The sequence below is a fragment of the Tupaia chinensis genome, unplaced genomic scaffold (genome assembly GCF_000334495.1).
Source record: "Tupaia chinensis unplaced genomic scaffold, TupChi_1.0 Scaffold139833_1, whole genome shotgun sequence".
Taxonomy (NCBI): Eukaryota; Metazoa; Chordata; class Mammalia; order Scandentia; family Tupaiidae; genus Tupaia; species Tupaia belangeri.
Window position 1 is genome coordinate 3,483,262 of NW_006199712.1, and position 11,020 is coordinate 3,494,281.

Genomic DNA, 11,020 nt, shown 5'->3' on the forward strand with positions numbered 1-11,020 from the left:
CACAGAGAGAGAGAGAGAGAAAGGGAGAAAGGAAGCCACCAGGTCTGGGACTTGAGCCGTGGTCAGCCATGTGGGAGTATCTAGCACCTTAACCACCACACCACCTGCTGGTCCCCGATAAAGAACATTTTTTAAAAAATAATTATTTACTTAATTCCATTTGTTATTGTTATTATTTAATTTGACCAAAAAAAGAGAGAGAAAGGGAAAGCGAAAAAGTAAGCTGCCGGGTCTGGGACTCAAATTGTGGTTGGACACATGGGAGTCCAGTGCCTTAACCACCATGCCACTGCCAGCCACCCCCACAAGGCCCTTTTTGATCAAGTCCCACCCTACTCTATAGCTTCATTTATCACTAAGTTATAAACCTTTTAGGTCTGTGCTAAAACCAAACTACTTGATTTTCTCCCAATTAAAATGATTGTTCTTGGGACCAGCATGCCAGTGTGATGGTTGAGGTGTGGACTCCCACATAATTGACAGCAGTTTGAATCCCAGACCTGGTAGCTTGAAATGCAGGCAAGGTACGTGTGCATGCATGCCCAAATTCCTGAGAGGAGAATAGAGGAGAAGGGATTGCAGCGTGGCCATCCTCCTGGAAAGTGATATCTCACTTTCTGTCTCTCTGTGAGTGTACGTGCCCTATACCAAAAAACTCTCTCTTAAAAACAAAACATGATTTTTTTTTCATTTAGTATATCCTTCACCAAATTTTCTGCTCGAAAAACATTTTTTTAATTGTCAGAGGGCACACCAGAGAGAGGGAGAAAATACCCTTGTCCCCAAGTGGGACATGGTCACACTGCGATTCTTTCTCTTCTGTTCCTCCATCCTCTGAGGATTTTAGACACCCACGCACATGTGCCTGGATGTTTTTCATGACAGCAGGCCTGGAATTGAAACTAGTCAGCCATTTGGGATCCAGCTAGCTCCCTTATCCACTAGGCTATGGGGCTGGCCCCCTGTGATTTTTTTTTTTTTAAAGACATAGTCTTGCTGTGTTACTGTCCTCTTGCTTCACTTTTCCAGCTGGGACCCCTGGTGTGTACTACCACACCTGACCCTTCCAGATTGGATCTTTATTTGTTGCCAAAGCTAGCCTCGAATCCAAAATGGTTCTGCCTCAGTCTCCCAAGCATCCAGGACCACATCTACAGCCAAATACACCTGGCCTTTAGATTTGACTGATAATCATATCCATGCTTCCCTCCTCATCCCAGCCTGGGAGCAGAGTCTTTGCAGTGTACACCCTGCAGCTGGCTTCTGCCAGGATAATTTCTGTTCATTGTTTAAGATTTACTTCAGATTTTCCCCATTGGTAACATTGTCTAACTGCCACTTTCCTCCATTTTTCTGTATCTTAAAGTGGATTTAGATAACTCTCTTCTGTATCCTCTGTAACAGCCTTGGGTATTCTTCTGTTACAGCACTTAGCACAGTATGTTATTTTACATACTTTTATTTCCTCACTTGATAAGAATTTTTTTTTTTTTTTGAGAGGTGTTTGCTATAGGGCGCGTGCACTCGCCAGACAGACAGAGAGAGAGACAGAAAGCGAGAAATCACCCCCCAGGGGGGATGGCCATACCGCAATCCCTTCTCCTCCATTATCCTCTAGGGATCTTGGGCATGCACACACATGCGCCCGGCATGAGTTTTAAGCTACCGGGTCCAGGACGCGAACCGCAGTCAACTACATGGGAGTCCAGCGACATAGTCATTACACTAACTGCTGGTCCCTTGATAAGTATTTTTTAAGCTAGAGTTTTTTATTTTTATTTATTTATCATTATTATCCTGATCATCTAAGTATATTTTTAGTTCCTTGCATTTAATTAACTATAAAATGAGTGAACGAATATGAGTCCTATATGAAGTGAAACAGTGCTTCATTTTAGAGTTTTATTTTATTAAGAGAAATGAAAGGTAAACATGAAATTACAAATGACCCTGTACATAAACATATTTCAAGAACTGGAAATGCTTCTAATTTTGTTTTTAAAAATCAGAAGCATATTTTTAAATTAGAAGTCTCATTGTTGCTTTTTTCTTTTAGGGTGATGTTCACCAGGCACTAATTGTTCTTCAAAAGGGTGTTGAGTTATGTTTTCCTGAAGATCAAACTCCAACTGAGAGTAAGAATGTGGTTCACGGTCGAGCTACACTACTAGTCGGCCGATTTATGGAAGAGACAGCTAACTTTGAAAGCAATGCAATTATGAAAAAATATAAGGCAAGTATATTTATAATGCAACTTCAATTAGAAACTTAGTGAATCCATTTTGTTGTGGAAACTGGATAAAATTATTTTAAAGTCTGTATGGAAGAATACATGTATCAAATTAGGTAGGAAACTTGGACATTTTAGTGAGTGTGTAACTTAAACATATAGCATCAAGAATTATCACAAAGTAAAGACACTCATGAAACCACCACATGAGATCAGAAAAGACAATGTTATTAACATTCGACAAGTCCTTCTCTTTTACCCCAATTAGCAATATCCTTGTCCATATCCTAGCCTGAAAATTCTTGAGAAAAAAAATATATATAACTTCCTTTGTCAGTATTAAGCTCTACCTAGATGGCCATCAGGTGATGTGGTAGTTGGGGCGCTGGACTCTCGTATGGCCAACTGTGGTTAGAGTCCCAGACTTGGCAGCTTACTTTCTCTCTCTCTGGTCAAATAGATTAATAATAATGACAAATAAAAATAAATGAATAATTCTTACAAAAACATAAAAGAGATATACCTCTCAATAACTCCATAAGTCAATGTAAAAATTGAAGTGGAAATTTAAAAATACTTTAAATGATAATAAAAATATGACATAACACCTGCTTTAGCTGGGGTGCAGCTAAAGCCATTCTTAAAAGGAACTAAAATTTTTATGTATATATATTAGAAGAAAATAAAGGCTCAAAATTAATAAGCTAAGTGTCCCTTTCATAAAGTAAGAAAAGAAACTGAAATAAAGACAAAAACAAAGTAGAATAATCAAAATAATGAAGCTACTAACAGGTGGCTAGAACTTGTGGAACTGACTAACCAAATAAAAAGACTTAAACAGAGAAAGAGGGTATACTACATAGGAACCATCTGAGCCATTGGCTGAATACCAGACTTTGCGTGATTAACTCAAATTCTTTGAGGCAAGACTATAAACAACCGAGGGGGAAGAACAGTTATGGGATGCTGTAAGAGGTACAGTTTCAGAATTCACACAGGGTGGAAAGTAATTTGTATCACAGAATTAGTCATTTTATCCATTAGACAGATGGAGAGACCTCATTGCAAATGAGGTACTGCAAAAATCTCATGAAAAAAATAAAGTACAAATTTGTGTTAGTGTGAAAACTTTTGAAGTCTATGCATAATTTATTATAATAGGCATTTCTGTGAACTTTTTGAGGACCCTACATATGTAGAGAATTCAGTAGAGGCCTTAAAGAGGTGAAATCTTTGAAGAGAATTAGCCTTACTCTAAAAGCTGCATGTACCCTAGAAAGCATTAAAATGTGCTTTAATAGGATTAAACTGATTTTTTTTTTTTTTAAATTGCTATAGGGTACGTGCACTCCCTGGAGTGAGACAGAAATAGAGAAAGGGGAAGTAAGAAAGCACCACTTGAGGGAATGACCACATTGCAATCCCTTTTTCTCCATTCTCCGCTCGGGATTTGGGCATGCACACACACACACACACACACACACACACACACACACGGCTTTTAAGAAGCTTATTTTTAAGTAACTGCCAGCAGGTGCCATAGGGGTTAAGGCGCTGGACTCCCACATCAACAACCATGGTTCTAGTCCCAGACTTGGCAACTTGCTTTCTAATTTTATCTCTCTCTCTGGTGAGCATATGTGTCCTATAGCAAATTAGATAATAATAATAACAAATAAAATTAAATAAATAATTATGCTTAAAAGAGAGCAGCAGACTCAGCAGGTACAGTGGAGGTTAGGGCCCTGGAACACACTTGGCTGACTATGCCTTGTGTGACTCAGCTGGGCAAATCCCAAATCCCGAGAGGAGCCTGGAGGAGAAGGGATTGCCACATGACCATCTCCCTGGAGAAGGTGGGGTGGTGATTTCTCACTTTCCATCTCTCTTTCTCTCCTGCTTGCTGTTTCTCTCTGGTAAGTGCATGTGCCCTACAGCAAAAACTTTAAAAAAAAAAAAAAAAAGAGAAAGAGAGAGAGAGAGAAGCTACAGATAAGTAATATCTGGTATGAATAATGACAAAATACTTATATATCTGAAAAAGGGATTGTATTCAGGTTATAAAGAACCCTAAAACTTCATAAACCAAACTGCTTGATTGAAAAATCTACAAATGTCTTAGACAACCAAATTATAGGGAATACATATAAATGGCCAAAAAGCACATAAAAAAGTGTTTAGCATCATTAGTTATCAGTCATTAAAATCATAATGAGATCTACTTTCCATATTGGAATAGCTAAAGTCTAAAAGACCAGTGATACTTATTCATAATAACTACATTTCTCATTCCTCGTCGGAATATAGAAAGTTAACACACTGGGGCCAGCAGGTAGCATGGTGGTTAGGGGTGCTGGACTCCCACATGGCCAACTGTAGTTTGAGTCCTGGACCTAGCAGCTTGCTTTCTCCCTTGTCCTTTCTCTCACTCTGCCCTCTCTGGTCAAATTTAAAATAAATAAAGTTACATAAAATAATTCTTAAAAAAATAAAAAAGAGAAGAAAGTTGGCATACACCTACCATATGACCTAGCCTTTCCATTTCTAGATATTTTTCCAAGAGAAATGACCCATCAATAAAAAGACTCGTGGGGACCACCAGTTAGCGTAATGGCTATGTCGCTGGACTCCCATGTAGTTGACTGCGGTTTGCATCCCGGACCCGGTGGCTTAAAACTCACGCCGGGCGCGTGTGCGTACGTGTCCAAGATCCCGAGAGGAGAACAGAGGAGAAGGGATTGCAGCATGGCTATCCCCTGTAGGGGGTGATTTCTCGCTTTCTGTCTCTCTGTCTGTCTGTCTGTCTGTCTGTCTGTCTGGCAAGCGCATGCACAAAAACCTCTTAAAAAAAAAAAGACTTGTGCACAAATATTTTATTCACAAAAGCTAGAAATAACCCAGGTGATCATCCACAGAATAGATAAACATATTGTGGGATAGTCATATACTACTTCACAGGAAGAAATGAATTGTAGGTACATGCAAGGACATAGATTAATATGATAGACATAATGAAAGAATACGGAGTTAACAGTATATACTAATGTCTATGGAATTTTAGAACATGCAAAATTAGTACATAGTGAGAAAACTTTTTTTTTAAAGAATGATTTTACTTAACTTTATTTATCCATTTATTTATATATTTATTCATTTTCTTAAAGTTGACCAGAGAGGGATAGAATGAGAGAAATAGGGAAAGTGAGAAAGCAAACTGCCAGGTCCAGGACTCGAACTGTAGTCAGCCATGTGGGAGTCCAGCATCCTTAACCACCATGCCACCTGCCAGCCCCCATATTGAGAATACTTCCATCAGTTACCTTAGTAATAGGAGTAGGAGGACATTAGTGGCAAAAATGGATGCACACAAGAACTTTTGGGAGATTTAGAAATGTTCATTATCTTGATTATATCAATTCATATTTGTATATATTTATCAAAGGTCATCAACTTTTAAAATATATGAATATTACTATATGAGATTATGCCTCAAAAATTTTTATTTAAAATTTAAAAAGAGGCCCAGCAGCCATGGCACAGATGGTTGTATAATGAATTGCAGTACTGGAAGCCACATGACCAACTTCAGGTTTGCATCCTGAGTCAACTTAAAAAGACTTTTAGTCAGCCATTTAATGTATTTCCTATCATATTTTAAAAATATTAAAACTTAATAAGCCACTCAAATATTTAAAGGACAAGAACAGCTGGAGGAAATGAGCAGAACTAAATGAATATGGCCAGGAAGATATGAAAAACCAGGACAGATTGTGGCCTCACAAAAACCAAGAGAAGAAAGTATATGAAAAGAGTAACTAGGATATCAGAAGCAGATGTTGAAGAGTTAAAACTAGGTCAGAATTGTCAAGTATCTCTTGGATTTAAAGAGCTGCTTTAGTGGAGTCATGAAGGATAAAGCCAGAAAGAAATAGTTTGAAGGCCAACTCAGTGGAAATGCTCTAGAGAATCCAGATTCCACATAGCAACTATGGTTTATGTCACTGGCTTGTTCAGCCTGGAACATAACCATGCACACACACAAGACCCCAAGATCCGAAGGCTAGAAGGCTGGAAGAAGAGGACTGTATCATGACCAGGAGGAGGCTCCCTCGCTGTATCATGGTAAAGAAAAAAATAGTTTGAGTAATGAATGTGAAATAGAGAATTCTTTTTTAGAGACCTGATTATGAAGTAATTGAAGAGGCAGTAATTTGGTGAGAGATCTTGGAGAAAATAAGATGTAATTTTTTATCTTACCATAATTTTTATGTATTTTAAAGACCTACCTTATTTGGAGATTTTATTTTTTTTTTTTTTTTTTTTTTTTTTTTTTTTTAGAAGTTTTTGCTACAGAGCATGTATTCACCCAACAGAGTGAGAAAGAGGGAGAGAGACAGGGACAAAGAGAAGGAAAGTGAGAAATCACATCCCCTCCACCCCAGGGGGATGACCACACCACAATCCATTCTCCTCCATTCTTCTCCTGTGATTTTGGGCATGCATACACATGAGCCTGGCGTGATTTTCAAGCCAGTGGATCTGGGACTTGAACTGTGGCCTGCCAAGTGGGAGTCTATCGATGTAACCATTGTGCCATCTGTTGCCCCAAGAGATCTTATATTCTTTTTTTTTTTTTTTGCTATAGGGTGTGTGTGTTTTCCAGAAAGAGAGAGAGACAGAAAGCGAGAAATCACACCTTAAAGGGGATGGCCACGCCACAATCCCTTCTCCTCCATTCTCCTCTTGGGATCTTGGGTATGCATGCATACCCAAGGTCCGAAGCATGAGTTTAAGCCACCAGGTCCGGGACTTGAACCCCGGTTGGCTACATGGGCATCCAGCGACATGGCTATTACACCAGCTGCTGGTCCCTTGTTAATTTTTTTTAAATATACCTTTCATATGCATGTATACATATATAAAAAATAACCTATCTGGAAATTATTTTGATGTATTCTATAAAGCAGCAATGTAAATGGAACTTTCTTCTGTTAAATAACCTAATTTAATACCAGTTCATGTTGGCCAGTGGTCACCCTGAACTGACCAGACATCTCAAGAAAACTTTTGTGAGAAGGTAGCTATTTTTAATCCACATCAAAGAATGAGTCTACTTTTGACCTTTTCTGCCTAAATGTAGGTCTTATACTTTTGACCTCCAGTCATTGATTCATACTTCACTTTCCAGCATAGTGAGAGGTTTTCTTAAATATCCTGTGTTCTCTTATATAGGATGTGACCGCATTGCTACCAGAGTGGGAGGATGGGCATTTCTACCTTGCCAAGTACTATGACAAGTTGATGCCCATGGTCACAGACAACAAAATGGAAAAGCAGGGTGATCTCATTCGGTATATACTCCTTCATTTTGGGAGGTGAGTATGAGAAATGTGTGTTTGCAGATTAAATACATCAACATAACTGTTAATATTGAGCTGTTATCACATATCTTAGCATATTTAAGATATTTTCTGCTTCATCGCTGGTTTAATTTCTTAGCTTAGAAGACGTAAAAATATTTCCTTTGTGGGACCAGCAGGTGGTGTGGTGGTTAAAGCGCTGGACACTCCCACGTGGCTGACCACGGTTCAAATCTTAGACCCAGTGGCTTACTTTCTCACTTTCTCTCTCAGTCTCTCTCAGGTCAAATTAAAATAAATGAATGAATAAATAAAATTAAATAAAAATAATTCTTTAAAAAAATATTTCCTTTGTACAATTTTTTCTTCACTTTTAAAAATAATATTTTAATGGAAAATAATATATGTATATATTTTTAAAATTCAGCAGTACTAAGAATATACAGTGAATATGAAGTGTTCCTCTTTGAGGCTATGGAGAAGGTGTAGAAGACCTTCATTTCTTGAATCCTCATCCATAAAATCTCAAAGGACCTGAATTTAATATATGTAATGGTTATATTGCAATGGAATTCTTCCTTTCAGCCCATTCTAATGAGTACTATATATGAAAATGATTTTGACATTAGACTTCTAAAAAGCTTATTCATAAATTAGATAATTTAATTTCATATATCAGTATTATAACAAAACCAGAAACTAAATATATCACTAAAATAAAAATGATCATCAGGTATTACTACAAGAATGTTGCCAACAAGCTATAAAACCTGAAGAAAACAAGACAAATTTCTGGACACATACAACATAGCCTTACCAAAGCAGGAAGAAACAGAAAGCCTGAACAAAGCAATAACAAGTCATGAGATTTAATATGTAGTCTCCAAAAAAAAACCAGCAACCAAACAAATCCAGATCTGGATGACTTCACTGCCAGATTCTGTACAACCTTTAAAGAAAGTCTCCTCAAACTATTCCAGTAAATACAAGTAGAAGAAGCCTTCTGAACTCTTTTTTTTTTTTTAATTTGCTATAGGACATGCTCACTCGCTACAGACAGAAGTGAGAAGAGGAATGAGAAACATTCCCTCAGGAAGGACAACCATGCTGCAGTACCTTCATTTTTCAGAATTTGGGACATGTATGCACATGCACCCAGTGTGTTACTCAAGCTGCTGGGTATAGGACTAAAACCATGCAGGTGGCTAGATCTGGTGGAGTCCTGAATGGCCCCGAACTCATTTTTTGAAGCCACCATCACCTTGATTCCATAAGCAAGTAGAAACACATAACACACAAAAAAAGAAAACTACAGACCAGTTTTACTGATAAATATATATATGCAGAAATCCTCAACAAACTTAGCAAACCAAATACAACAACCCCCGAAGCATAGATAACAGCACCAAAAACTGACAAATAAAGCTTAAAAGCTTTGGAACCAGCAGATGGCATAATGGTTATGTTGCAGTACTCCCTCGTAGGTGACTGTGGTTCAAGTCCCAGACCTGGCATTTTAAAACTCACACCAGGTACATGTGTGCACATGCCCAAAATCCCAAGAAGAGAAGGGATTACAGCATGGCCATCCCCACAGGAGGTGTTTTTTCACTTCCTATCTCTGTCTCTTGTGGAAAACACATGCCCTATAGCAAAAATCTCTCTTTAAAATAAAGAAAAAAGATCTGCACAGCAAAAGAAGCAGTAAATAAAGAAACAACCCACAGAATGGGAGAATATATTTATAAACTATACCTCTGACTAGGAGTTGATAGTCACTATATAATGAACTCAAACAGCTCACCTACAATAAAACTAATAAACCAGTTTAAAATTGGACCATTAATCTGAATAGTTAACTCTCACAGGAAGACAAAAATGACTAAAAATCTTTTTTCAAAAATTCAGTATTGAGAGGCCAGCAGGTGGTATGGTGGTTAGACACTCACATGACTAACTCTGAACCCGGAGGCTTGCTTTCTCATTCTCTTTTTCTCTCTGTCTCTTTCTCTGGTCAAATTAAAAATTAAGTAAATAAAGTTAAATAAAATAATTTTTTAAAAAATTCAGTATCAGAGGGGACCACCAGTTGGCATAATAGCTATGTCATTAGACTCCTATGTATTCGACCATGGTTTGAGTCCCAGACCCGGTGGCTTAAACTCACACCAGGTGAGTGTGTGTGCATGCCCAGGATCCCGAGAGGAGAATGGAGGAGAAGGGATTGCAGTGTGGCCATCCCCCCGGGATGTGATTTCTCACTTTCTGGTGAGCGCACACGCACTATAACAAAAACATCTCCCCAAAAATAAAAAAAATTCAGTATCAGAAACAGGAGTCATAATGATCACATCACTGGACTCCCATGTAATCAACCACAGTTTGAGTCATGGACCTGGTATCTTAAAACTCATGCCGGGCACGTGTGCATGCATGCCCAAAATCCCTAGAGAAGAATGGAGAATGCTTTCTGACTCTGTCTCTTTCTCTACAGCGAGCACACTTTATAGCAAAATTCTCTAAGAAAAATTCGGTGTTTCTCATCATAAGAGAAATACAAATGAAAACTTCAATGATATTTCACCTAACTTCAGTTAACAATGGCTATCATCAGAAAAACGAAGAATAACATTTGGGATTGAGGCTGTGGAGCAAAGAAAGTCCTCTTGCATTTCTGGTGGGAATATAAATTAGTACAGCCACTAAGGAAAAACATTGTGGAGGTTGCTCAGAAATCTAAAATAGGAACTATCATATGACCTAGTTATCCGTCTTCTGGGTATCTGCACAAATGACCAGAAATCACTCTGTCAAGTAGATATTTGCACATCCTTGTTTATTGCAGCATTATTCACAGTAGCTAAGTTAATGGAATCAGTTTAAGTGCTGAACAAGCAATAAGAGAATGAAGAAAACATGGCACATATTCACAATGGAATACCACTCAGCCATTCTGTCATGTAACACAGAGTGGAAAAATCTCTAAGACATAATGCTAAGTGAAATAAGCCAGGCTTCAAAAGAGGAATATTGGATGTCTTTACTTAACACGTTCTCAATGTCTGCACTCTATGGCAAAAATTGGAAGACTCAATGGCATAATAATAGAAAACTCAGTGGTAGATACCAGGAGCTGCACCTGGGGGTTGGGGGAAAGGCCGGGGGATGAGTCAGGAAGAAATGATTAATGGACACAAGAATGCATATAAACCAGTCAGTGAGGTTATGGAATGATATACCACAGCACAGAAAAAATGTCATAGCCAAGTTGATATACACCTAAAAAAATCCAGTAGAATGAATATCAGATGTGTACAGCATCATGTATTGTAATAATTCCTTGCTGAAAATGATGAACGTATGTGTATATATATATATTTTTTTTTTTTTTGAGAGGTTTTTGCTATAGGGTGCATGTGCTTGCCAGAAA

General features: G+C 38.0%; 1 protein-coding gene across 3 annotated transcripts in view; it reads left to right on the forward strand.

Annotated features, from left to right (window-relative positions):
• Positions 1 to 11,020, forward strand: part of ATR (ATR checkpoint kinase) — a 137,221-nt gene that overhangs the window by 91,771 nt on the left and 34,430 nt on the right. For all 3 annotated transcript variants that reach the window (XR_003546810.1, XM_014593188.2, XM_006162303.3), the window contains exons 35-36: positions 2,057 to 2,233; positions 7,463 to 7,605. Coding sequence is in view for 2 of the 3 variants with exons in the window: in XM_014593188.2 (XP_014448674.1) it covers positions 2,057 to 2,233; positions 7,463 to 7,605 (320 nt within the window). In the remaining variant the exon portion in view is untranslated. The remainder of the gene's footprint in view (positions 1 to 2,056; positions 2,234 to 7,462; positions 7,606 to 11,020) is intronic.